Source organism: Colletes gigas, unplaced genomic scaffold, assembly GCF_013123115.1.
Source record: "Colletes gigas isolate AHSC1104 unplaced genomic scaffold, ASM1312311v1 Colletes_gigas_Sc00007, whole genome shotgun sequence".
NCBI classification, from domain to species: Eukaryota; Metazoa; Arthropoda; class Insecta; order Hymenoptera; family Colletidae; genus Colletes; species Colletes gigas.
In genome coordinates, this window is record NW_025106636.1 from 4,044,807 (window position 1) to 4,071,883 (window position 27,077).

Sequence of the window (27,077 nt, forward strand, 5' to 3'; positions counted from 1 at the left end):
TTGATCAGTGCTCCATTTTTTGTTAATTTGACTGTACGCATAAAGAGTTATACAAGTTGCATTTCATAATTCGTGTCGTTAATTACAATATTATCAAATGATGTTTCAATTTTTGTTGTTAAATGTGATTACAATGTTACGCTGTAACCAACATAACCTATCACGATAATGTAATTTTTAAACGTTTACATCATGAGTAATAGCGTTATAATATAAATTCGATTGTATTGTTTATACAGATATAATTCTTTTGTTTATATTTATTGAAATAGTTTATAATAAAGTTGGGAATTGATTAAGTGAAAAGTTGTGCAAACGTGTCGAGAACATGAAGAGCAGTAAGTAATATTTTAGTTTTTACGATCTTCTGTCACTTTCTTTAAACGTTTTAATATATTTTATATAGGTTTACAATAATCTTAAGTATAATAAATGTATAATGTATAATATAGCAATATATAGGATGTTATGTGAAACGTATTATCAGTGAGGGGAATGATTTCTCATGAAAAAAAATAACTCGAGAATATAGACTACGTATTTTTATGCGTGTGTTACTTTTTGAGAAAATTAATTTCCAGAATTTATAAAGCATGCATTTGCTTAATTAAGACCTGTATTGGAGAGAATGAAAGATAAGTCTTCGTACCTGTAATCTGTAATCAAAATTTGTGCAATACTAGTCCTGTATGTTCTTACATTTATAAACATTAAAGTTTAGTCAAATACTTGAACATTTGACAAGTCTTCAAAATACATTGTCCGAAACATGACATTGCTTGAACAAAAATTTCATTCTGCAATTTTTATTTTTTTCATGAAAATTCAGTCACTGTCTACTAGTACAGCAGTGCCCACTTAAGTGACCACACTTTTGCCCACATAATTGACCGTGGCCGGTCCCGAGTGTGGTCACTTAAATGGATACTACTGTACTATCTTCTGCTTTAATTTGTTGCAATAAGTTAATGTTTTAGATTCAGATGAAAGTGATTACGAAGATAAAAACTTCAGTAGTCAAAATGATTATCAAACAATGGAAGGGAAGGAAGCATATCCAAGCTATTTCTCTGATCAGTCTTGCGATGAAAGACGTAGTAAAAAGAGAAAACACGATGCCTCTGTAGATGAGAGTTCAGATTTGTCAGATTATTACGATACTTTTGATGAGAAAGACAATGCAAAGTTTAGCTCGCATAATATGTATCAAGATATGTCTGGCGAACAGGACTCGGGCGACGACTTTAGTAGCCTAAAAAATATAGAGACTAAACATACAGATGATAGAGTATCAAATTCTAATGACGATGCAAAAGAATCGAACGTGTCACAATCGGTGTATGAGGAATCCTATCATCGTTACAATAAACGACGCGAGATTCGTAAAACGAGATTGACTGATGACGATACTACCGACGAAGATAAAAGTAACGATACGAAGGAACAGTCGATCAAAAGGGAATCTACAAATGTCTTTGACGGGCAAGATAAAGTTCAACGAATGATGAGAAAAATGGGATACGAGGAAGGATATGGTCTTGGAAAAAATAAACAAGGTCGTTTGGAACCTGTACAAACCTCTAAACAGCATGGTCGTAGAGGTCTTGGTCATCATGTTCCTGAACTTGAAGCTTCAAGTCTAAAATGGAATCCTGCAGAAGAGAAGATAGAAGTTCAGGAACACATGGAATGGTTAGCGAGTCAAAATATTGAGTTACCAACTCGAGAAAAACTAGAGACATGGTTGCAATTGGGACCTAAGAAGGTTTCTATAGATGGTGAAACTCTTTTCTGTAGTAGAGATATAGTTACAAATATAATTAATTCAAAAACAGTATTTAATAATTTGGATCGTGTTGAAATGCGTCGTGCAAGAACACGTAGTAATCCCTATGAAACAATTCGCGGTTCAATATTCTTGAACCGTGCAGCTGTTAAAATGGCAAACATGGATAGTGCCTGTAACTTCATGTTCACTAACCCACAGGGGTTGCAGAACAACGAACTGCTCTACTTTGCAGACGTATGCGCTGGACCAGGTGGCTTCAGCGAATATGTTTTGTGGAAAAAAAAATGGCACGCCAAAGGATTCGGTTTCACTTTGAAAAATGAAAATGATTTCAAGTTGGATGATTTTTATGCAGGTCCTTGTGAAACGTTTCATCCATATTACGGACCAAAAGAAAACGGGGATGTTTACGATCCCAGTAATCAAGATGCTTTTAGAGAACTTATAATGACTCATACCAATGGTAAAGGTGTACATTTTATGATGTCTGACGGAGGGTTTTCTGTAGAAGGGCAAGAGAATGTGCAGGAGATTCTTTCAAAACAATTGTATCTTTGCCAATGTTTAGTAGCATTGATGATTGTACGAGAGAAGGGTCATTTCGTCACAAAACTGTTTGACATTTTTACTCCCTTTAGTGCTGGTTTAGTTTATCTAATGTATCATTGTTTCGAAAAAATATGCATTTTTAAACCAAACTCTTCTAGACCAGCAAATTCAGAACGTTATTTAATATGTAAGAAGAAACGACCAGGCACAGAGATTATTACACAATACCTGAAGCACATTAACCATTTGATTTTAACGAAAGACGAGAATAATGACGTTCTACAATTAGTGCAGTTCGAAGAATTAGAGAGAGAGCAGAGATTTTTGCAATATTTACGAGAATCAAATAATAGTTTGGGAAAGAAACAAATAATAGGTCTTCGCAAAATAGCTGCATTTTGCGAAAATAGTACTCTTGTTGAAGTTACACAAGCTGATATGCGCAAGGAATGCCTTAAATATTGGAAACTTCCTGAAGAAGGTCGAACAATACCAAGACACATGAAACCTCAAGATAAAGTAAAAACACTTCTTAAAAATGTTACTAAATTCCTGTCTAAGAGTGCAACGAAATTGACGGTAGATAACAAAACAATACTGAACGTACCATATAATTGGTTTTGTGTGCCTTGTGGTACTGGTGGACCATATGATGATCCAAATAAAAATGCCACATTTTATTTGGGTATGGGAAGAAGCAAAGTATATCGTTATGTAAGAGGTAGTTGGATGCACGTTGATGATATTAGTCTAGAATTACCACCAGATACACTGATATATGCTGAAGTTGTCTATGAAAAAAGAAAGGAGTCTAAACAATTGCAGAAAGTACTAGCATTACATATTATAGATGCTTTCTATTTGGGCAACGAAGACGTTAGTCACAGATATTTGAGAGACAGGTAATAAATTTTATACTGAAACAGTATACAGTAGTGCCCACATAAATGACCGCGGTTATCTCCACCAATTCTTAGAAGCCAAGCGGCTTCAAACAACGAGCGTGTCGAGCGTAACTTGACGCCGGTCGTTATCGGTACATTGTATATATGGTTTCGAGTGTCAGCTATTGTATCTCACTCGCACTTATCCTCTTTACTTATCTCCGTTGAATTCTGAGAAGTAACAATACCCACGCTTAAGTGAACGCGGCCGGTCCCGAGCGTGGTCACTTAAATGAGCACTACCGTAGATAGAAACTAAATATTAGATGTATTGCAGTTTATATGAACGTAATAAAATAAATAATAAAACAATAAAGTAATAAAATAAATAATATTACAATAAAGTAATAAAATAAATAATAAAACAATAAAGTAATAAAATAATTTCAATTATACCACATTTTATAATTACGATTGTAATTGTTAGTCAGCATATTTTATCAAGTTATTATGATTTAAAAACATTAGGAAGTACATTTATCTTATCGATATAGCGAGCAACTGTTACAATGAGGAAGTTTTATCGGGTCCGTGGTACTCGTTATAATTAAGTTTGAGTGTATTTAAATCGTGTTTCAGTGATAACTGTTTCGTGCAGAACTATATAAATCGTTTTACAGGCACAAGCTGGCAAGGAAATTTTGTGAAGCTTTGTGGAAACCAGATGGAAATAAATACGCTCGTATACGTACCAAAGAGTTGATTCTTGTAAACCAAAACATAGATGACAAATTACAAGTAAAGCAACGTATAATGAAAAATAATTTACAGGCTTCGGTATATGAATTTGCAGAAATGCCATTAGAAGGTCACAGTCCTCCTAACGAAAAACCATACTTTATACTAAATAGTATAATGTTTTTGAAAAACACAGCTGCTCCTTGGAATAGACATGGTAGTAAAACATATCGGATAACATATCTTTATAATCCAGAGACCAGGAACACCAGTTTCGATAGGACGAGACCTACTTCAGCCGAGGCAGGTTTTATCGAAACGTTTGAAAACCGTGTTATTTGGTATTGGCCTAACGATAAAAAGCTTACTATGGAAATGGTCGCTTCATCTATAAAGCAAAAATGTTCCGAAGTTGATTTGCGTTCGATAGACTATTAAAATGCAATACACAATAAGACAGGTAAATGTATATATTTGTAAATACATATGGTACTGTATGTAAACGAATTATATAATTCTAATAAAGGCATAGACAACTATCATGATAAATGAATACAAGTAATTTTATAAACAAATATGTAAACGATATAATTTATTCTTAGTAAGTACAATTAAATATTCATTTGTAGCGGCGGCACCCATGATTGGGTACGCTTCTGTACTTAAATCTACGATCCATTGTTTTCCAATTTGAACATTAAGTTCAGGTTTTCTATATAAAAAAATATATCTTGTGTGTTCCAGTATTGCTACATACGAACCATCTAAAAATATAATACATTAACACCTAATTCAAATAAGATGCATTTATATGTTACTTTAATACCTACTAATCGGAGAAACGCAGAATTTTTTATTACTTTTGCTAGCTTCTACATAACCAAACCCAGGAAAAGTATAATGATGTTGTATATCCCATTTAGTATCGTTTCCTTGGCCGGTAATCCATAAACAACCATCGTTGTCATGTCTCAGACATATCGCTTTACCAGATTTTGTTTTGTGCGTAAATAACACATGATTACTTGTTCCAAGCATAGCCAAATGTGTATTTTCTTGAGTGACTAGATTAATTCTTTGCAAAAGATTATCTTTTCCTTCAAGGTCACATTCTTCAAGCTGTTCCGCATTGAACCCTACACAAGGTTGACTTTCCAGTTTATTGTCTACTTGATCTGTACACAAATGAGCTAACCTGAACGTAAAAAGAACATATGAAGTATAGTTTAGGAAAGGGAATTTTTTCTTCTAATATATTAGGAACAGCAAAAAAAATTCTTTTTCGATCATTATGAAATAGAGCAATGTTTTTTATGGTAGAGAGGCAGAATGTACCTAGAATGAATTTCGGCGGCCAATGTTTCATTAGGCAAACATTCTCCATCTGTATCACCTTTAATTAATTCGCTCCACATTAATCCACTTTCGTGTTTAAACAATTCTAGTTTACATATATCTTGTTCATATTTCCATGTTGTTAACTTTTCATCTAATCTATGTTGGAATTGGCCTTCTAGCAATACATTATCCATCATTGTTACAGACAGTTTTAACGGCGTTACATCAATTTTGACGTTTTGATGGTTTTTTTCGACGTTAATCCAAACTGTTAACGAATCTTCATCTTGGGACCAGCAATATTTTGGAATTTTTTCTTTACATGCTTGTAAATCCGTACTATCGGTAGACTCTTGTACTTTTGGTGATTCAAATGTAATATAATCTTGACAAATGGAATGTAAATATTTGCCACTATTTTCTATATGTACATATTCAATGGCACCTTTTGTTTTTAAAGATTTTTTCCGTATAAGCTCAAATGATTCGCTTGCATCTCCTGCATTTTTCCAAGCATATACTAATAACAGAAGATTTGTATATTTTTTTTCACCTGTACTTTTAATATTACACATTGCAATAATAACAATTGATTTGTCATTTATATAGTTTACATCTAATATAACTCCAGGCTCTGCACCACTTAATGTAAACATTTTAATATGTTCTTCATTATCCATTACCAGTAATTTTAAACAATCTCCTCCATCAGAGATTGCAACAATATTATCATTACCAAATCCAATAGATGCATTGTATAATTGATTTTGTACAGTCACACAGGAATGATGTATTGAGTGCCTTCGTTTCAAAGTACCATCTATTTTAAATTGCCAAATTAACCAATTGTTATCTATAAACCAACATGATGTGTCGTATGGATTTTTAAATAAATGATTATGAAATGCAAACAATCGAGTTTCCAACAAAGAATCTCGATTTGCAGTCAATTCTAATCTCAGTACGTCTGTAAATTTTTTAAGTATATTTGACATTATTATATTAAACAAGTATAATTCGTTACTTTATTTAAATAGTACTCACCTCCTTCCAAATCTATTTCAGAAGCTATTGGAATTTCATCAGAGGAAAATTGATATTTTTCAAATTTCGAGTTTATTAAATTTTGATCAGGACGTAATTCAACAATTTCTATCATTTTATCTTCTTACTTTTATTCGCACTACTCAAATCGAAAAATAAGGAGAAAAATGTAAAAAAAAAATTATCCCTTTTGAATAACGAATTTTATAATATCAGCACATAATTTATTCTTGATATTTAGTACAATTTTCTTTCTATTATTGTATAAAATTTAATGTTAGTGTTGATTTCTTAACCCTTTCTGTAAATAAATTTAATTTTACAGAGTTGAAACACTGTAAGTCAGAGGTTCTCAAATTGTTTTTAAATTTTCGCGGCAAACACCTGTACGCGATTGAGAACTGCTTTCTTAATCAAGTTTATCAGTAATATTTAGAGAAAATATTAACTGTTACTAACTTTAATTAGTATGTATAACTCTTAAACTATTACGTTTAGAGATAGAAGTATCTGAATATTTTATTGTAGAGATTAAAAAACTGTATCGAATAGTCCAATAAAAATTATGTAGTTATTAATGCATAAAAATTAATAAAATTACATTCAGCTAGCGCATCATTCAATGCCATTTAATTTTATTTCATGACATTTTGTGTATTTTTAATTGTTTTAGGGATATTATTTCCCCAGTTGTTTGGGATTTTTGGTATACATTCGACGCAGCTGTTAAGAAGGTTGGGTCTTCCCCCCCACTAATTGTCCAATCCTCGGCGAGGATTCCTCGCAGCGAGGTCATAGCCGGCTGACTCGGCGTCATTTGTGTGTTTACTACGGAAGGACGTAGTAGGAGATTTGCAAGTAATAAGGTATTTACGTGTTTTATCTGTTATTATTTAATTGTTTCTAATTGCTATTATAGTTTTTGTTCATTCTCCATATTAACATGTCGACTGGTATGGTGGTCTCTACTAACTGACACTTTAAACTTACAATGCGATACAATATTCTTTACGATAGTAAATGACGCTACTTTAATTAGGAATACTGTAAAATAACACACTATTAAATTATCGAATATTTCCATGTTTCACATTATAATTTGAACAAATGTCGAGGACACGTTTAGACATAGAAAATTGGCATGATAGTCAACGTGTTAACTCTTTCGTTTAATATTAATACGATCTCACGTTTTTCCTTTGTTCACTTTGTGCTACTTGGTATACAAATACAGTAATGTACCGTTAACTTTCCCAAAATTTGGAACCTATTAGTAAAAATTGTATACTAGTCTAGTACTAGTAATGACTGCTCTGTAGCATTTTTTAATCGAATAATTATTTTGTAGTTATCATATTTATGGGAAATGTCATAGTATTGAAATTCACAAGTATTTATATTGGTTGAGTACTTTCTAGAAAAACAGTAGAGATAAAAGAAGAGAAACGGAAGAACGCATGTGTGCTCTCCTTTCCCATTTCAAATTCTCTTTCAGTGTTTGCAATGGCTACGCGCCATGTAGTAATTAAGGTTAAGTTTGGTGCATAGATCAGTGCTTCTCATATTGTGGGGGTGCTGATCTCTAGGGTTAGCAGAATAAACCCTATATAACCCCAGAATATTTCCTAGTATTTTTTTCTTACTGAAAGGATCCGTTAAAAGTTTTCTATCGTTGGTAGTACAATCATTCGAAATGAAAAGCAGCGAGTGTGTTTGAATAACTGAAATTTTGTTTAATTTGCGTAGGTATGTGTGTGATTCGTAGGTAAAATCATGAAACGTATCAGACATAATTTTATTATTTTCTTTTAGCAATTACGTCAAATATGAACAAGTACCTCTTCTGATCGACACGTAACACGGAACGGCGGACAAATCACGTTGATGACCTCAATCTACATTCGTGTTCAAACTGTAAGTATCACCTATCGCTATAATAAATTATATAATCTTGCCGTCGCAAATCTTCAAACTATGTTTAAACATTTAATCTAGAAATTCATTCTCGCTCATTACGCGTACATTTTTAAAGACGAGTTGTCTTATTTAAATAGAAATGTATTTCGTGTCGCAGCGCGTGCCGCGAAATTTGAAATTCGAACATTTGGTAATAATTGATTACTATCGTCGCATCTTCATTTTTTTTTTTGCATTAACGTTGATTGCCCGCAAAAATCGAAAGGAATTTCGTATGAAAGTTCCTCAAGATACAAACGATTAGTCCAAAGACAATACTGATTCTATGGAGTTCCGGTTTCTCTGTTGAAATTTCGGAACTCCGAGATAATTGAGTGGACTTCCAAAAGCTCTTCGATCATCCGATAGGTAGATAGGTTGCAGATTGAGAATCAAAGGCCTCGCAGGATCTAAAAAATTAAACGTGCAGCTTATAGCGCATGTAGTATATTGAAAATGAATATTAAGAGTTATTTAATTTATTTGTTTCTTACTAGCAACAGTAAACTGTTGTTTAGTTTTATCAACGAATAAATAAATTATTTATTAAGGTGTACTGACCTAAAGACAAATCTTCGATTGTTGATCGTTGTTTGTTGTTATTATGGTGCGCGTTTACCTAAATAAGGTGGAAATTCTTTTTAAAATAAGTGAAGATATAATACTTGAACAGTGTCTTAAGTGAAAAAGAAAAATATGGAAATGATGCAAAAATTATAATTAAAATGCTCATTGACAGAAGAACCCTAACTGCAGCATGCAATTGGGATGCATTATCTTGCCTTGCTTTTGTTATTCATGCAATATTGATTGATGCATCTTAATTATCATTACAAATTTTTCAGTCCTCACATTGAATATACATTATTTTATGCTTTAAATCTTCTTAGAAATTTATTGACCAGAATGAAGTTCTACAAGTGTTTAAATATAGTATTATGTATCATAAATGATAAAGTGTATGATTTTGAATCTTGCAAAAACAAACTGTTATTTTACAGTTATTTTACAATTGTTTATACTTGAAAATTAGTGCATTTTCATTTCAGTTCCAAGTCGAATATTTGTTAAAAATATTTTTTATGTTATCAAGATTGTTGTATTTTATTTTTTATCGTGAACTGTTCAATTCTTAACAATGTTGTTTTCCTCGCATTTTTTTTTATGGTTACAAATAATTTATTAACCATTCTATGAAGCACTTTGAACAATCCTTTTTTTCCGAGTACAGTAAACAATCTTTCTTACACATAAGTTATATAAAACCATGCAATGACAATTCTTAAGTTAGAAAATAAGAGAGAGAAGTGAAAGTAAAGTAGCCTTAAGCGTCCAATACAGTTTCCTGCGACTCTAACGATGGTACCTCTAGATTTCGTAGTGCGTGTTTGTGTCATCGTGTTCAGGACTGGTTTTTAACGATTCAACGCTCTCCTCAACACTTATCGTAGACGAATTTTCCGGCTGAAAGTATCACATTTTTCCATTACGTTTATCGTGCTTCGTATTTTCGAAATTTCTCAATTTTATTTTTTCTGGCAAACGAGTTATATTTAGAGGAGCGTATTTTTGGATTTTCGAGGAGCAAAATCTCAAACGTGTCAAAATTTATTTTCTCAAGGATATTTTATTCGTCGCTCGTATAACATAATCAATATTGCATATTTATTTAAAAAAAAAAAGATAGGAATACACATACAAAGCCGACGAAGATAAATATGAACAGTGCGTGTGATAGTGGGAATGAACAATAGTGTCACATCACAGTCAAGAATTTATATGTATATCTAACAGATATGAACGCATTTTGTTTTTTGGTGGAATTGAGTCAGTCCTTGAATAATAAAACTAATGACAAAACTGAGTATGATCTTAGTCCAGTTATGGCCTATTAATTTCAATGCAGCCTTCTGTGGACAATATTTCTAAATGTTTTAGGATACTGAAAAATAAACTTGTTGATTTTGTTATCAACGAAGGAATTTGTTCACAGAAGGTTCTCCTGATTGTCAAGGATTTATCTATTCAAGGAGTAACTTGTCGATATTTTCCTTACCGACTTCACGAAGTCTTTGTTGTTTGTATTTTCTTCCTTTGGTTGATCGTTTTCCTCATTTTGATTTTGCTGTTTTAAATCGTCCTCTTCCTCTTCTTCTTCTTCGTACTCCTCACCTGCTTCTTCTTCTTCACATTCTTCTAGTTCTGGTTCCTCTTGAAGATCCTCCATGGACTGAAACAAAATTATTTAATATGTTCAGTTGCATGTTAGAGTTCAACATTGTTTATTTTCTATTCTATTATTGTAGTAGTTAAAATAATAAGTGTAAGAAGTCTGTATTCCAAAACAATTACAAAATATACTTTTTAGTAAATTTATATATCATTGTATAATATTAAAAAAAAAATTAGAGCGTTTGTTGTTTTTAATTACATTTTTGAAAATAACACACGTATTTAAGTATTTAAGAGATACTTAGGTGAGAACTATTATAAAAAGTGTACACAAACAGTGTGTTCTAGTTTATTTTGAATATTCAAAATTTTAGTTAAATTGTAGTTATATTGTTTCATTTGAATGAATATTCTAAAGAAGTTACAGTTTCTTAGCTAGACTTTATTTATCAATTGATGTATTATATATCTCGAAATCTTGCAAATATTTTCAAAGCGAGCTTACAAAGTGGATATAGTTATTAACACAGTTGTTAATTTAGTTATAAAATTTAATTATTTACAGTCCTCAAAAAGCTTCGGTCGAATGATCGTCAAATATTATGCATTTATGTTTAAACAGTGAAAACTATGATCCTGTTTGCAAGCTACTTAGATCTTAATATATAATTTTTATAAAAAAAAGAAAAAATCTTTACGAATGGATTTGGTTTCGGAGGTTTAGTGATGTTGCCTGTATTTACCCCTAGGAGCTCCTTCTTCTCTGGTTCCTCATCTGCTGTAAGATAGAAACGATCGTTACTTTGGAAATAATCTAAATAGAAATTGAATTTTTAAATAATTAGTAATAATTTTATTGTAGCAAAATCTTTTCTCGTCAATTTATCTAATCCTTCGTCTATAAATATTTTCTATGGTTCTCCATCGTATTTTGCTTTTTTGTTTTAGTGGCCTTGGATTAAGAATTAAAGGAAAGCCATCTCTGAACAGCAAATTCATTTCGTTTCCTACCATCATATCAAGTTAGATTTCAAACTCGATCAAACCTACCTTTTATATGAACTCTTTTATCGTTAATTAAGTCTTTAGACTCCGCGTTGGGCACCGGTTTGTACTCTTTGACCGCTGGCTTCATGTGCGTACCGTTAGGTCTCTTCTCGTCCTCGTTCACGTTCATGAAGCCCACGGTTTTCACACCAGTCGGTATCGATTCTGTGTATTGCGGCGATTGCCATCTCTGAGAACTGGAAGTTGGCACCGTTGACGTGCCCGAGACCACAGACGCTCTTCTGCTGTGTCGATCTTTTCTCGCGCTTCGCCAAACCTCGTAGATGCAACCAATAACCGCCGCCACGAATATGCAACACAGCGCTATGAAGATATAAGTACCAGCACCTTGTTCCTCTTGCGTTGCGTCAGCGTACTGAGACTTGTATAGTATCCTTTCTGGCGGATCCTCCACCCAGGCTTTGTCACGACCCTGAACAGAAAGTTTCGAGTCCTTTTGAGTAGCTGTTATATCATCAGGGCTCGGAGACTAATCTCAAGTAATTATCATTCTTCGAGAACTTCAGTGATCAATTGCTAGGTAATATTTAATCTTGGGAGTACTCACGCGGAGTGTTTGCAGATCCTCAATAGAAAGTAACACTTAACGATCACAATGTATACAAATTATTATTCCAGGTTTTTTTATTGATTTTATGACCATTTACATTTTTCCCAGCGGTGGTGATTTGCTGGATCCTCGTGTGAGTACTCTCAGGTTAAAATGTAGGATGTTAGCTTACTTACCACGCTATCGTTTCTAGGCGGGTCGAGGCCACGTGGTTGCGCGTGAAAGACCGCGCACTGAGCGCTCCTGACTCCAGCAGGTATCGTCGCTCGGACGGTTTCACTTCCCTGTTTCGTAAAGAGCATATATTCCTCGAGTGGCTTCATGCCAGGACCTCCGTTGATCGATACCACGACGTCTACAAGAAGAGGGTATCCGTCATTTCGAATTTGCAATGTGGCTGATGATCGTTTTGTCTAACATAAGAAAGACAGTATTCTGTTAGAACAGTGATCGCACGTCACTGCAGATGATCGTTCGGGACGACAGACTTTTCAATTGGATGATTTTAACGTGTCACTCACTGCTGAGACAGCCGGTGTATCCTTTGTATACGCTGAACCGGGAATCAGTCGTGTTTAGGCCACCGAGTTGGATCTCCGTGACACCCGGGCTGTCGTCTTCGTCGTCGCCTAGGTTCAGCACTGGGATTGCCAGAAGCGACACAGGCTCGCGATCGATCTAGAAGCAAAGATAAAATACTTGCACCACTGCCGCCTAATGAACAGAGCATTCCAAAAATAGGCTGAACCAGTAATAGAATTATTAATAACGTACCAAAAGTGTAGCCGTATGGTTGTCGCGAACATAGTAGACGCTGTGTCGAGCACCGTTTAGGAAGTTTCTATCGTTCAATCGTACTCCTTGAGCAGAACCCTCCCTGTCTTCCTCGAATATTAGTTGGCCTTCCGACGTCAGGGCAACCAGCAGATAGTAGCTTCTTCTGGAAAAAAATGTTTTCGACAGACATCCAAGACGTTCCAAGAGAGGCTCGTTGGGTCGTTCAGAATTTAAGAATCCACGAAGCGCGAATGTTAAAGGACCATCGAGGGCTTACTTGTTTTCTGTCTGTAGAAGTAGAAGCGACGTGGTTTGTTGTCGTAGCTCGCTGGTCGAGAAAGCCAGTTGAACCTTCACTTGGTTCACTTCGCCGACGAGGTCGAACTCGCGTTGGAGAACACTCTCGCCGCTGAAATCTGCTCCTTTTTCTAACAGAGAACGCGATTATTTGAAAAAATATACTTCGATTTAAATCAGTTTGTAGTTTAAAGTTACTGACGGTCTATTCTTTTCTTGCTTTACAAGCGTTCTTACCATCGGCGCAATTCTCCCCGAAATAGGACGTTAGTTCGCAGTTGCACGAGGACTCGTGCCTGCCAAAGTCCTCCGTGCAGATTCCCAGGTTCTTGCAAGGCACAGCGTCGCACTTCATCTGGCAATATGGAAGGACTTCCTTACTGCCTTCGTGATTTGCTTCGTTGGCGAGATTTCGTAGGTCGACGAGATAGTCGCCGATCATCAGTCCACGTAGACACCCGACGTAGCCTTTGATCAGCATGCCCTCTTTGCCGACTCTCAATAGATCGTCCGAGTCAAAGCCTCCTAGATTCACCTATGTAAGATGACTAATCATTGCGTACATTCAGTAAAACGTAACAGCCTGAAATCTCACCTGAAAGTAATCACTGGGCGGCGCCGGTGGCCTTTGCGGTGCTAGGACCTCCTTCTCCGGATTTGTCCAGGGTTTGTTCGAATAGGTATCGAGCAGCACGGGAGTGGCGTTCAAAGTAACATTGTACTCGTTCACGTGTAACGTCGTGGATCTTTCGTTCCGGATTATCGCGATTTGCACCGAGATCCCCGTGTTCGCGTCTAAAAGCGAGTTTGACCTGGATTAGTAGAACATAACTCGCCTTTCTCGAAGAAAAAATATCTTCGCTTACCTGGATATTCGACGGTGATGTTTTTTATTTCGTTGCCGGCGTTGAACAAATAAACGATGTTCGTTCCATTTGAGATGTAGAGGTGGGCGAAGTTGTTCAAGTGATCGTTCGCGTACAGTATCAACGAGTGTGTATCGTAGGTCCTCAGATTGATCAGTATGTTCTGCAATAGTATGCCCTTCAATAATAATTTCTCCTCGTCCTCCTCGTCAGACCCAAAGTAGTTCTTCTTTAAGAAAGCTCCTTGCGACGTGAAGGTCAGGGCTCTATAGTTTATGTCTAAGCAATCATCGACGAAGGGAATTAGTATCATAAAAGGTGACACGAGGCTTGTGACAGGTGATTTTGTATTTGGTGCAAAAGCTTACTCTTCTCGCAATAGGTGCCAAGGTGAGCCCATCTGTTCTCGCAGACGCACTCGAATTTGCTCCAGAGTTCTACGCACCTGGCGCCGTTTCGGCACTTATTCGGTTGACAAGAGGGCTTGCAGTCCTTGATAATCTCGGACAAGTGGACCGACATGTAGCTGTGAATGTCCAGGATCTCACCGTTCACGACAAGACCACGGAAACACCCAATGAGACCCTGTCGGACCGAAGAGGTTCTCAAGTGTTCCCTAGAAGAAAATACATACTTCAACAAATACAAAGCGAAGCTATTAAATGGCGTCGCCTCGAGCAACTATGTTTAAATTGTTCTGCAACAAGTTCAACAGAACTACTCACGCAGTAGCTCCACCGATGAACATGGAACCCTCGAAGGGTCCAAACTCCTCCTCAGGCAACAGATCAACCATTTGGTATTCAGTGTTGATCATGAATCTAACGTGGTAGTCGTTGTAGTCGATCCAGATCTTTTGCCACTCACCATTATTCAGTTTTCGTATACTCTTCACTTGCAAATCTCTGACGGTACCGGTATTTAAGGTAAAATTGAACGTCAAACGGAACTCCGAGGTCAGAGCTACCATGAAGGACGGATAGTTGCTTCTGATAGGCGGCTGGTACAGTAGAATAGCTTTTTCGCCGGTTGTCCGAAAGCTGAAGGCTATGTCTCCTTTTCGCCAACCTGGTACCTCGATGTAGGATTGCGAGGTTGTGAATGTGACCACGTACTTCTGTGTGTCTAAACAATCATATCAGGTCACTCAATCAATTCACGTCTGTTGCAAGTTACAAGAATTCTACAAGAAAACACTGAACGATTACTTACTCGTTTCAACGCATTCCAACGGGCCTAAAGTGACCCGACCTTGTGCATCCTCTTCCAGGTCTCTTTGTTGCAAGAACACCATTCCTGTGATGCCTAGAGAGTCCGGGGTCTCGTAGTAACCTTCATCGGACAACCACTTTCCAGCGTTACCAGTTACGACGTCGCAATTGCAACTTAGATTCGAGTCGACGCATGTCCTGTTCACTGAACACGAATGAAAGTACCGGTTGAGGAAGCAGTTTATTCGTGCAACGATAGTTTTCAAAGGAAATAGTTTTGGATCTTCCAACACTCACTTCCACAAGGGCAGGAACCTCTGTTAACATTTCCAATGTAGTCGACGGTAGTCCCCTTCGAATTCAGGAACCACGTAGCGCTGTGCAACTCCAAAGGCGCTTTGTAACAATCGTATTTAACGTACTGGCTACAGTACAACGAATGTGAGATCAATTCTTGGAGCATCTCGCCGGTGAACTGTCTGTATTTGATGTGGAAAGAGAAATCGGACTCAGCGATAGACCTCACGTCGACTTGCGAGGGTAAATTGTGCTCCACTATCGTTTTCGTCGAGTCCTCGATGGACTGGAACTCGCATTTCACGAGGGCGGGTGGAAATCTGCCGTTTCCGTCGATGTCGATTTTATAAACGTTGTCTTGGGTGTAGCCTAGCAGAGCGAGTTCCTCGCACGTCTTTCTATATTGAGCTGGAAATAATCAGTACACGCTTTAACTGTTTTCTAATTTGCTTGTCGACTTTCGAGATTCACTCACCGAAATGGCAGTTTTTACCCATGTAACCAGTGTCCTCGCAATCGCAGGTGATCCTGTCTTCCTTCACCGAACATTTCCCTCCATGTTCGCAGGTGTTCGGCCTGGTACAAGGATCCACGAACTGGCAGTTATCCAAAGCTACTTCTCCAATGACTCTTTCGGTGTTGACCACGTATCTAGGCTCTATCCTTTCGTCGTTCACTCGAATCTCGCGCATACACCCGACCAGACCTGATCCAAACCATAGCGTCTCACACTTGTCTCGGTTCCATTAAATCTTCAGGCTTACCTGCATTGCTCTTTCCACTTCCGATTATCACTTTGTCGCCTAGTTCGAACGTCATGGAGAACAGTTTGCTCTGCTTGTTTCTATAGTCGACTAGAACACTGAGCTCCCCCTTGGTGTAATTAAGTTCAACCGCGTGCCAGGATGTGTTGTAAGGTGGAAACTTCACGGCGGCTGAGACGGTTATGTTCTCCAACAACACGGGAATCAGTTGGAAACGTATTTCATCGTTGACCAAGCGAAGCTGATAGATACGTGTTAACAGTATTATTTTGTGGACGAAAATTTTAGTGTCTCTGCTGATCGTTACCCTGCATTTAGTGCTACTCACCTCCCAGTATCCAAGACCACGATTGCTCTTTACGTCTCCCGACGCAACTACCGCCACGGGTTTCGAGCTTTTGAAATCGAAATTCAACTTCAGGGAATCGGTACGCGCTATGGGCCACCAAATGTGGCTCCCAGCGAATGGATATGTTATCGGTATCACATCAACGTCTGCTTCGTAGTATTCAGGCTCCAACACGCCAATGTAGTGCACCATGGGATTCGATCGTTTCAACTCGTAAATGATGGACTTGTCGTTGAAGAACACGTACTTCAGCGAGCCTGGAAATTATTTTATCAACTTCGATTAGCTACTTGGAGCTGAGATGCTTATTATTCTAATATATTGTATTTTTGTTCTAGGTCCACCCAGGCAGTGTTTCGTGTTACTTGACAGCGTGAAGATTCAGCTTTTACAGTGCTTTGATGGAGATATAGGATTCCAAATACTGTGTTCTATCAGTGTTGGCCTGTGACCGCCAGTGCAGGCGGCTACCTATGGTAGCCGTGGCGGTGCAGGCCTAATAATCGGCTGGAAAGCCATCCTGCTAGAACTCAGCGTAAGCTGGTAGTTCCTCCTTCGCGTGGTCCTCGTGGACCAAGCGAGTTGCTTCCGAAAGGTAGATTCAACTTGTCCTTCATGACCCAGTGGATTCCAAATACTGTGTTCTATCAGTGTTGGCCTGTGACCGCCAGTGCAGGCGGCTACTTATGGTAGCTGTGGCGGTGCAGGCCTAATAATCGGCTGAAAAGCCATCCTGCTAGAACTCAGCGTAAGCTGGTAGTTCCTCCTTCGCGTGGTTCTCGTGGGCCACACGAGTTGCTTCCGAAAGGTAGATTCAACTTGTCCTTCATGACCCAGTGCAAAAGCACAGGGATTTTTCAGGTTGTACGTGCAACGTCTACTCTCACAGTGACCTGCTGAGTATTACGGAGCAAAGGAAACACTGTGGAACAAGGATGAACAAGGATGACACATGGAGAGAAGGGAACGTCCACCGAGAAGGATAAACCGATTACAGACCGACAAAGGGGGAAAAGTGCACAGGTATACGCACACAGATACAGGTACGCACACGTGGTGAGTGTAGATATAAGGATAAATTAATTAATTTAATAGATTGTGTGTTATAGTCCCCTCGCAGCCATTTGCTGGAGAGGGTGGAGGTCTACAAATAACACCTTGTCAAAAACTCCAAGATGGTTTCCTCTGTCGAAAAGAAGAACCCAAGCGCAAACTTTTTTTTGCAGCTATTTAGGAGTCTTTTCAACGCGTTTTTTTTTTTAATTTGATAACGATGAGGAGTTAGTTTTTATAAGCTACCATTTTGAGCGCTACGACTAATGCTTGCTCTTCTATTTTTGGAAGAGTCGTATTAGTCTACGGCAGCTAAAGGATCTCAAATGATAAGTTTTGTCATTTGAACTCGTTACTTTTTATGAGTTTGATCATAACGCGTCGCGTTGATTGGGGGCTATCGTAATGCCTCAAACATTTGTTTATACACCTCTTATTTTGTTTATATATACCTTTTTATTTTGGTTGATCCGCGAAAAAGAACGGTGACTGGTATAATTTATTTTAATTTGATATTATTATATAAATGTTTGTGTACCTGCGAAGTTATTGTGCGAGAGGAGACCCATTTTCTTGTGCAGTTCAGGCCCACCGCCGATGTAGATTTCGGGATCGATGATCATATTGTAATTTTCTCCGGGTACTTCGAGCACTTTTATCTCGTCGTCCAAGCTGACGAATACTAAAGAACCGTTGTGGAATATCGTGAGATTATTCCAGTGATTCGCAGTAATGTAGTCACCGAGCACCGTAGCAATTTTCGAGTTATGTCCGAAATCTAATGCGACGTGAACCGATCCATTCATGATGGAGGCTGCTATATAGTGCGGCGTCCCATCAATTTCGCCGGACGCGTAGAACAGAGCCGAATCATCCCATTTTGTCTATGCAGAAAGATAAAAAAGATATTTTGAGATGTTAGTTTATAATAGTTTATTCACGCCAACCAATAGTTCTGATTTGCACAAAGGGTATTGCCTGTTCAGTTTCTATGAAACACTTATCGTTGACAAATTCATTATTAATTTAATATATTTGTTCTTGTTTGTTTGCATGTTAAGTGTGTTCGTATGGTTTAGATTGTTTAAACTAGTCAGTTTAAATTTGTTTGTTTTTTTCGGGTTTCTTTTACTTTGTTCAAGTTTGTCCGAGTTTATTGAAGTTCAACTTCGTTCGATTAATGATAATTAATTTGTCAAATACCTTGAATGCAAGGCTTATTCTGTTGACGGACGAATGAACTCTGTCTTTCCAGTCATACACGCGAAAAGAGACGTACGAGGAGCCTCTCAATGTTAAAATTGTTGCCGCTGAAAAGATCAATTCATGAAAATTGAAATAAGGCTTGCGAATGAATCCTCTTTAGATTCGAATTTTAGATCGTATCGCGTATCGATGGTGACGATTATTAATTTACGTACTGTACACATCGCAACGTTCGCCCTCGTATTTCGTCCCAAAGCAGTCGCAAGTCAAACTGTTATAGTGATTTACGCATTGCGTGGAAATGAAGCAAAGATTCTCTCGCGTTCTGCATCTGAAATTCGACACGAAATTAAATTTATCGAAACCCTGGGACCGATACCATAGAATATATTTCGTCGAACGTCTCACTTGTCAATGCACCCCTCTTTCACATTTTCGTGCTTCGTGGCGATCAGAGGCTGGATGGGCAATAGATCGCTGGCAGATTTGCCAGAGCTCAGAACCATGTCTCTTATGCAACCGACGAAGGATTCTATTATGTACTTCACACCGTGTAACCGTTCTTCGGAACTCAATCCTGACGAAACATACATAATTCATACAGAATTTGATTTGTTATTCATCGTGAATTATGTGTCTCGATGAATTATTTACACAACGTAACTTCTATGGTTTCAACTGATAATTCGTTTCCGAGATGTATGAGGTAAAAGGAAAAATTTTTGGTCATTGACACAAAATATATTGATTTTCCGTTTAATCAATACTTATAGCTTAAAATATAATTATTGTTTTCTATTTGGTGCACTGCTATGCTTCGATACTTCAATCACGTGATTAGCACGTGACAATCACGTGACCGCCACGTGTCGACTATCATTCTCAGAAGAGCAATTGTATTTCAATTTATAAATTATTTTTTAAACAGTTCATCGAGACATTTAATTTGAAGAATGACCGATTAAAAAAGTGACTTATTTACGGAACCCTTCATTTTGTTATCACCTCCTATAAGAACGACGGACGCCAATTCCTCCGAAACCCCATAATTGATCACGTGTTCGAGAACTTTGAGCGTGGTCTCTTCCTGTTTGTCGTCCACTCTGGCGATCAGTTTCGCCCCGTGCACGTCGATTCTTACCAAAACGCTGTGCCATTCGTCTCGATTCAGCCCCTCGCCGACGGTCAGGCTAGTCGATCGTTTTCCAAACACGTGAACAACTTTCAGTTGGCCCTTCTCGACGATCACGTACAGAGCGTACGGATCCAGACCTTCCGGTCGATCCTTGACGCTGTGGTACACCAGCAGACCGTGCGGTAATTTTGTGCGGAACTTGAAGGATATCTCGCGACACAGACTGCAAATTAAAATCGCATTTAACCCCCTTCAGTCGCTTTACGCTTTGCTAATCGCGGTGATATTCGTATAGCGCTCGATAGTGTTCACCCACCGAAGTTGAAACGGTTTTATCCCGCTGCCGTCGAGCTGAATGAACGTGTTGCTTTGCGCGAACATGAAGGTCTTCTCGTACCCAGATTCCATGAAAGTTAGCTCCTACGAAACAATTCTCCTAGTATAGTTTCACGTTTCAAAATAATCAAAGGATCGCCTATCAAATTGTTCAAACGTTTCTTTAATTTGTAGTTTGTTGAAGTTTGAATGCGTTACAGACGTTTTTGAGTCAGGTTTCGTTGAACTCGAGACACCAAGCGAATCGTGGAAAGTTAACCGTGCAAAATTTGGCGAGAGTTAATCGCGCGTTACCGTAACCCACCTTTCCTCTTTTGTACTTCGGTACAGGTGGTCTTGTCGGTGTTGTAGGCGCAAACGTTACTCGAGGAGTGATGGCCGTGGTGGAGGGCAGTGTGTTCGTGGTCGCGGTGCTGGTCACAAATACGCTGCCCTTCGTGACGAAATAAGGCGGCAACGTATCTGAAAGTATCGTGAAACGTTTCCTCGAAGACTTAGTCTACGTTAAAATCTAACGTAAAAGAACAAATCGGATTCCTTACGTTCAGGACCACCCACGCAGTAATGAAGGCACTCAGTTTCCGAGTTGAAACGATTCTCGTTTCCCAAACAGCCGCCATAGGGGAACCGCCTGCACTTTCCCTCGATCTTGTTGAACCACCACTTGGGGATGTACGGTTTGCAAGGACCCGGATCGGGTTTAAAGAGACATCTGTCAGGAAACGTTCTCTTGGTTGTCGTGAACCCGTCCATTTCGTCGGACAAGTCGGTCTCCGACGAGTCGGTCAGGTTCGCTAGGATCATCGCGTAAATGTTCGCCCAAACGAGGATCTTGAAGATCCGTTTGTTGTGGTCGGCCATCGTTGTTCTTTCGCTGAAAAATCAATCGTAACTTTCGGATTCGTTTGTCGAAAATGTGTTTCTCGTTACAACCTGTTGCTTCGATCACTTCGAACAGCGTCAAACAAGTACCTTCCTCAATTTTGATACGTCGGTCCCGTAGAAGACCTATACGATAATTGCTCGAACGCGACAAAGTAACTTCAACTTGCGTAACCGAGTTCGCTTCGAACATCGTCAAACTTCGGTACCTCCGGTCTTAGAAAATTCGTGATCCAATCGATCGTTACCCGGATAATTAGAAAGTATCTGTTTGTTTCTTTCATCGAATAACCGAACCCGCACGGAAACACTGTCGAAAATATTCTCGTCGCACTGCTTCCAACGATCTCGAACCTCGTGTCTCGTGATTCGCGTCTCAAACTCGAAGCACGTGATCCCTCGAAAAAATCACCCCTGTAATTGTTGCGCGCAGCCCGGCGACACATGCACGTCGCCCATGCTATATCGTCTTTTCCGCGTGAAATCGCGTCTGAACGGAGGCGACGAAATATTAAGCAAGCCAAAGCCCGAGCAAAGGTAAAGAGGCGGTGAGATCTCACGCGCTAGCCATTCAGTGACAGTTTTCTGCGTCCAAACATTGAGGACGCACGAATCTGCGTACCTTGACGTGCCGTGGTCCAAACGAGATCGCGACTAGCCAGAGGACAGGATGTGACGTCAGGAGGCCCCCGGCAAGCACGGCGGCGAGTCAATTGTCTTCTTTCGCACTGACACACACTGAGGGATCCGATCCCACACGAACGACACGCGCTGTCACGTTTACCGACAGACGGGGAAGCTGTTGAATCATTTTCCACGTTGGTCGATGTTATACAGGGTGTCGCGGCAAATTGGGCCAACCCGGTACCGTTAAGACAATGGAAATCAAACGCGATGTTTCAAGGTTACCTTTTTAGAGTAGGCGTGGGTCACTTCGAACTTATGGGTTATCGGTGACTTGTTGTAAATCATTTGAAATCTATTGCAAAACAGATCGCAGGTTTGCATTTTATCGTGGGGCATTCGCAATGTATCAAAGACATTGCCTTTCTTCTTGAAGTTAAATCAAGACAATCAGTTTAGTTTGTTCATTAAAATCCAAAAAATAATTTTTCTTTTATAATCGTTGAAAAATAAAATAAAATCCATGCAGTAAAGGTTTAGTACTGCAAGACAAGTACTTTAGTCGGACGTATGAGTTTCGTTGCAGACCATTACTTTAGGGGGTACATTTTTGTCATCACGTTATGGTATAACCCCATAAGTATCAAGTTACTATTTTTCCAAAATTGATGTTCATTTCCTATGTGTTATTTTTGAACGGTTATTAAACAGGAAAAATAATTTTTTATACCGAGACACTTGTACAGCATACGGTTGAACGATAAATTTACTTCGAACCGATGCGTCTGGATATTTCGAAAATATAAAGTTTAGTTTCGTAAACAATTTTTGAATTTAAAAAATTATCAAATATTCAGTCACCAATAGTTTATAGATCTCACGTAGGTAATGGTATAAGAAAACTGAAATATGTTCGGAGTAAACTATTGAAATAGTTCTTTATAAAGTAGCTTGTTCGTCGATCAAAAAGAAATTGTTTTTCCTAAAGTGTTCGAGTGTCTTTTAAATTCGAATAATATTTGAAGGGGTACCGAACCTTTCTGCGACTAAACCGCTTGAAATCTTGCGAGAGAGAGAATCAAATACTCGTCGGTGTCCATCATTGTCCCCGTCATCGCCACCACTTCCACCTCTTCCTATTAGTCTTGCTCTTCTATCTGTTGTTCCTCCGCCTCCTGTCGATGCTCCTGTTGCCGCTGCTTGTAGCAACTAGACACTAATTTATTAATACCACTCCGACTGCTGCTCTCTCTTACTCATCACGGTTTATTGACTATCATTACGGATTCAGTCACCATCGACACTTTTTCGCATAACCCATTAACTCTTACCGTTTCCCTCTCTTTCCTATCATTATCTAAAACTGTCCTTACAATTTTCATTCGACAGAACTCGTTCAGTATCCAATCGTGCATGAATTTTGAAGCACTCGTGTACGGTAGATTTAAAAAAATTTAATTTTCGGTAGCTTCGTTTTGATTTTCACAACAGTGACCTCGAGTGTGTTTTTTTTAATCAATCAGATTACACTTTATTATCTACTGAGCGAATTATTAGGTCCATTGACTGTTAACCTTTCAGATGCTGCGCTCGAGTATACTCTGTATATTTAAGTTAGAGAAAACAACAGGTATAGCTAGTAACTTGATTTTACGAAAGTAATTTTTCAAAATTAATTTCCTACGTCGATTAACCAAGCGAGGAATCGTTATAGATGCAACTCCAGTTTAGACATCGCGATATTTTTTATTTGAAAAGCTAGTTGGTGCATTTCTTATTTTGAGGCAGCAAGGTGGAACACTCCTCGTGGGTGCTCCTTCTGTTGTCCTCGGAAAATCGATATATCGAGCAAACCTGGCGACTGGGTCATTGTAGCAGCCAAGTTTTAAAGAGAAACCTCCGCGAGAACGAGGGAATACCTGTTCCCCTGTTTACCCACTAATGAGCAATCAAATTTCGAATTTTTCCTTCTAATTTTTGCGTGCGATATTCCAATTAACGGTAGTATATCACGAAATAGAATAATTGAGCAATTAGGAGAAGGATTTTCTTTCAAGGTAGGCCCTTTTCCCATAGAAAATGTGAAACTATCGACAGTTGAGATTCCGTTTAATTAAAAATAAAAATAACTTCAAAAAAATTTGAATTTGTTTCACGGGAGTTGTAACATTTTCAAAATAAATTTAGAAACAGGAAATGGTAGAATTGTCAAAATATTGTGAACAGAGAAACGACTATATTAAGAATAGATAATTTATTTTGACCACGAAGTAGCCACTGAATCTCAATGCAGCTTCTGAATCCTGATTCCTTTAGTGAAAAGTAATTTCTTATAGCGTTTCTCTGAGCACGGCGATTTCATTTGAGAAGAAAGGTTGCTGCGCAACCGGAAGTCACGTAGGGCGCTACATCGATCTTATCCTTTGAAGGGAGACGATTCAATTTCCATAAAGGAAGTTTGTCTCTTGGAATCTAGCGTCTAACGCGCATAGCAATGAAACGGATGAATTAGTCAGTGAATCATTTAATACGTGAATTGTGCATTCTTTAGGCAATATCTATGAAGCGTGTGAATAAAGTATGAACGACAGTGGTCGATACAACCGACCGAATAGAAACAAAGGAGACTTAACGAACACGTCGGAAACTAATTGTTCTGGTGGGTATTCAGCTTTTCAATCAGTATATCAAGAGTCCTTTATGCGACTACATCTGCAAATAATCCGTATCCCCCGAAAAATCAAATATTCGCGCGTTCCAAATTCATCGAAAAAATCCAAGCCTGTAAATAGTAAAATAATATCGAAAACTCAGACTAATCTGTGTTTACTTGCCAAGTTAGTATCTCCGTTTCCTAGAAAAGATATTCTATGTGTGCAACTTGTTGCAGCAGTCGGGCAAAACCTGAATTGTGAACGAAGGGTCACGGTACTATTAGTAGTCGCTAATGGAATAATTTCTAACTCGCGTGTCAGAGTTAAAATTAAAGATTTGAATATTAGCAAGACACTTTTTCGATAAAAAATCATTTTCTACCAACACGGTTCGCCTATCCCATTAATTGGATTGAGTATTTAAGGACGACGTCCTAATTGGTGCGATTAATAATTACTGTGCACGGTGGCACACGAGCCCCACTGCGTCACGCTTAAGAAATGTTCTCTAATTTTGCTTTATTTTTCCCGAGTGGTCAATTACGAGTCAAAGACTTCGGATTAAGAACATTTTCCTTTAACGAGGTCGGACGATCGCGATACATAATCCAAGGGAAAATGTCATGGGCAAAAAAAAATGTATAAATAAATTTAACTATCGATTTTGAATGTTATTACCAACACAACGTGTGTTTTCTTGTGTTACATTGTATAGTATGCAAATTCGTCCTTAAAAAGCGAGCTCATTTTTTTTTAGCAATCAGAATAATTTAATTACTTGGTTGACTGTAAAGTATTTCTGTTTGTTGACTATAAAACTGTAGATTAACGAGACTATAAAACGATTGTTAAGAGGATCGTTTAACTTACGTTTGATAAGAATAGGACTATAGATAACGCTATATAGTTTACTATAAAATGCTTGTTGATACGATTATAGAGTCCACTATAAAACGTGTGTTAATACGAGTAAGCAGTCTGCGCTAAAATGTTAGTACAACTATATTATTTTACTATAAATCGTTTGCTAATACGATTGTTCAGTCTACTATAAAATGTGTGTTAACACGTATGCACAATATACTATAAAATATTTGTTAACGCGACTAGAGTCTATTACGAAACAGTTGTTAACAGGACTATAGAGATTGCTATAAAATGTTTCCTAACAGGGCTATACTATAAAACGTTTGGTAACACGACTACAATTTGCAATAAAGCGTTTATTAACAAGAGTGTAGAGTATACTACATTCCTTAACAGGGCTATTAGAAACCACTATAAACAGTTGATGAAACTGACTAGAATTCAGTTCCTTTTTGTTCTAAATCAGAAACTTTCCTTTTTTAATTCTCGTTTTACTAAATTTTATATCATTGCTATATACCGCGGTCACCGGTTACTAGAAATTCCACTCTTTTTGGCGAGCAACAAGTTACTTACACTTGTCAAACATGGCCATAAAACATCACCGAATTGTCACCCAAACACGTTGTAAACAATCACAGAGAACTTGGTTTGAAAATGAAATGATTCACACGCGGTGGACGAAAGATGTTCTGTTTTTCAAACAACGTATCGGATCGATTAAGTTATTTTTCGTGTCCGTTGGTGGAGTTTTCTTGGAAGAAATTTTTACAAGTATAGTCTTCACTGGTCCGCTGGTCCCTCGAGGCGCGCGTCGCGACGGAATCGCGCTTACGACTGACACATTAACTCATTCTCCGAGCCGCCGTCGTGCCACAGGCTTTTTCTCCACCCACGCAGCCAACCGCGTATCAATTGAGGGTACTATCACGAGGTCTAGTTCTGTAAAAGGTGTCTCGGAAGTGTCCGGTTAACTCGCGAGTTCCTTTGCAAAACTACGGTCAATTGGACACCAACGATTTTCGTTGATCGCTGCCCGTCTAAACGTCCAAGGCAGACCCGTTTTTATTCGATTCGTTTCCTCACAGATGTCTATAAATCGAATATTTTTTCATCTCAAAAAATTTATTTCAAACCCCAAGAAAGTGCATTTTGTCGTCGTCGTTTAAAGTTCCTCGAAATGTTCGTAAATGAAATTTCCACTCCCCCGCTGCTCATTGTCTCGAGCTGAGCATAACATAATTTTCTCAACAAAGACAATGCACATGTATAGGGAGGGTAAGCGAGAAAGAAACAGTGTAGCAGCGACGGTCGAGTGTGTGCACTTCAAAGGAACGCCGCGAGCATTAAGATGAATCGTCCAATCAAAAAAATAAAAATTTCTACAATTTTCACCCTATATTTACGATACTAGCATGGACGGATTGGCGAGGTTCTCCCGATAAAAATGAGTACAAACACGGTAGAATTATATAAAAAAAAAAAATAAAATATGCGCAGGGTTGCAAAAAAAGAAAATCAAAAACAGAGAAGAAAAGGCTCGATGATAGATGAGGGCAAAATATAGAGTACAAAGTAATTTAAAATAGAATTTTCAATCTCAAGGTCATACCAAGGTCATGCTGATAGAGACGTACAAACGTATGTTACGATCGAAGAAGTCATCCGAAT

At 38.1% G+C, this 27,077-nt stretch overlaps 3 protein-coding genes across 8 annotated transcripts; 1 reads left to right on the top strand and 2 right to left on the bottom strand.

Annotated features, from left to right (window-relative positions):
- LOC122396616 (cap-specific mRNA (nucleoside-2'-O-)-methyltransferase 1) lies at positions 1–5,618 on the top strand. 3 transcript variants are annotated; one of them, XM_043395174.1, is made up of 4 exons: positions 1–338; positions 978–3,240; positions 3,903–4,420; positions 5,504–5,618. In XM_043395174.1, the coding sequence occupies exons 1-3, from the start codon at positions 329–331 to the stop codon at positions 4,396–4,398; spliced, it is 2,769 nt and encodes a 922-aa protein (XP_043251109.1). In that variant the 5' UTR covers positions 1–328; the 3' UTR covers positions 4,399–4,420; positions 5,504–5,618. The 3 variants fall into 3 exon arrangements, with proteins under 3 accessions (XP_043251109.1, XP_043251110.1, XP_043251108.1); XM_043395175.1 differs by lacking the exon at positions 5,504–5,618 and adding an exon at positions 4,590–4,656; XM_043395173.1 differs by lacking the exon at positions 5,504–5,618 and having other exon boundaries at positions 3,903–4,491.
- Positions 4,394–6,526, bottom strand: LOC122396617 (nudC domain-containing protein 1). Its single transcript, XM_043395176.1, has 4 exons — positions 6,343–6,526; positions 5,296–6,265; positions 4,791–5,155; positions 4,394–4,724 (listed from the first exon to the last, which is right to left on the bottom strand). The coding sequence occupies exons 1-4, from the start codon at positions 6,455–6,457 to the stop codon at positions 4,525–4,527; spliced, it is 1,650 nt and encodes a 549-aa protein (XP_043251111.1). The 5' UTR covers positions 6,458–6,526; the 3' UTR covers positions 4,394–4,524.
- Positions 6,527–8,183: 1,657 nt separating this feature from the next.
- LOC122396265 (neurexin-4) lies at positions 8,184–26,231 on the bottom strand. Of its 4 annotated transcripts, XR_006259026.1 has the most exons (31): positions 25,983–26,231; positions 22,922–23,101; positions 21,884–22,060; positions 20,922–21,253; positions 20,684–20,841; positions 20,360–20,463; positions 19,914–20,266; positions 19,317–19,485; positions 19,124–19,239; positions 18,906–19,012; positions 18,241–18,586; positions 16,629–16,906; positions 16,301–16,541; positions 16,012–16,242; positions 15,537–15,944; positions 15,241–15,444; positions 14,754–15,153; positions 14,397–14,644; positions 14,029–14,307; positions 13,758–13,957; positions 13,400–13,697; positions 13,143–13,293; positions 12,863–13,028; positions 12,610–12,766; positions 12,265–12,443; positions 11,521–11,950; positions 11,169–11,248; positions 10,355–10,528; positions 9,665–9,762; positions 8,860–8,917; positions 8,638–8,708 (listed from the first exon to the last, which is right to left on the bottom strand). XR_006259026.1 is itself a non-coding variant. In XM_043394497.1 (30 exons), the coding sequence occupies exons 4-30, from the start codon at positions 21,238–21,240 to the stop codon at positions 8,560–8,562; spliced, it is 6,000 nt and encodes a 1,999-aa protein (XP_043250432.1). In that variant the 5' UTR covers positions 21,241–21,253; positions 21,884–22,060; positions 22,922–23,101; positions 25,983–26,231; the 3' UTR covers positions 8,184–8,559. The 4 variants fall into 4 exon arrangements, 3 of the variants coding, with proteins under 3 accessions (XP_043250432.1, XP_043250431.1, XP_043250433.1); XM_043394497.1 differs by lacking the exon at positions 9,665–9,762 and having other exon boundaries at positions 8,184–8,708; positions 12,863–13,025; XM_043394496.1 differs by lacking the exon at positions 9,665–9,762 and having other exon boundaries at positions 8,184–8,708.
- Between the last annotated feature and the right edge of the window lie 846 nt (positions 26,232–27,077).

Excerpts from the sequence above, each read along its gene's own strand:
- LOC122396617 (XM_043395176.1), bottom strand. The coding sequence starts at position 6,457 with ATGATAGAAATTGTTGAATTACGTCCTGATCAAAATTTAATAAACTCG. Across the intron at positions 5,156-5,295 it reads GCCGCCGAAATTCATTCTAG|GTTAGCTCATTTGTGTACAG; the intron begins GTACATTCTGCC and ends TTTTACGTTCAG. Across the intron at positions 4,725-4,790 it reads ATTCTGCGTTTCTCCGATTA|ATGGTTCGTATGTAGCAATA; the intron begins GTAGGTATTAAA and ends TTATATTTTTAG.
- LOC122396616 (XM_043395174.1), top strand. Across the intron at positions 3,241-3,902 it reads CACAGATATTTGAGAGACAG|GCACAAGCTGGCAAGGAAAT; the intron begins GTAATAAATTTT and ends ATCGTTTTACAG.
- LOC122396265 (XM_043394496.1), bottom strand. The coding sequence starts at position 21,240 with ATGGCCGACCACAACAAACGGATCTTCAAGATCCTCGTTTGGGCGAAC. Across the intron at positions 14,645-14,753 it reads TTCATCGGTGGAGCTACTGC|GGAACACTTGAGAACCTCTT; the intron begins GTGAGTAGTTCT and ends ATTTTCTTCTAG. Across the intron at positions 12,444-12,609 it reads ATACACCGGCTGTCTCAGCA|ACGTCGTGGTATCGATCAAC; the intron begins GTGAGTGACACG and ends CTCTTCTTGTAG.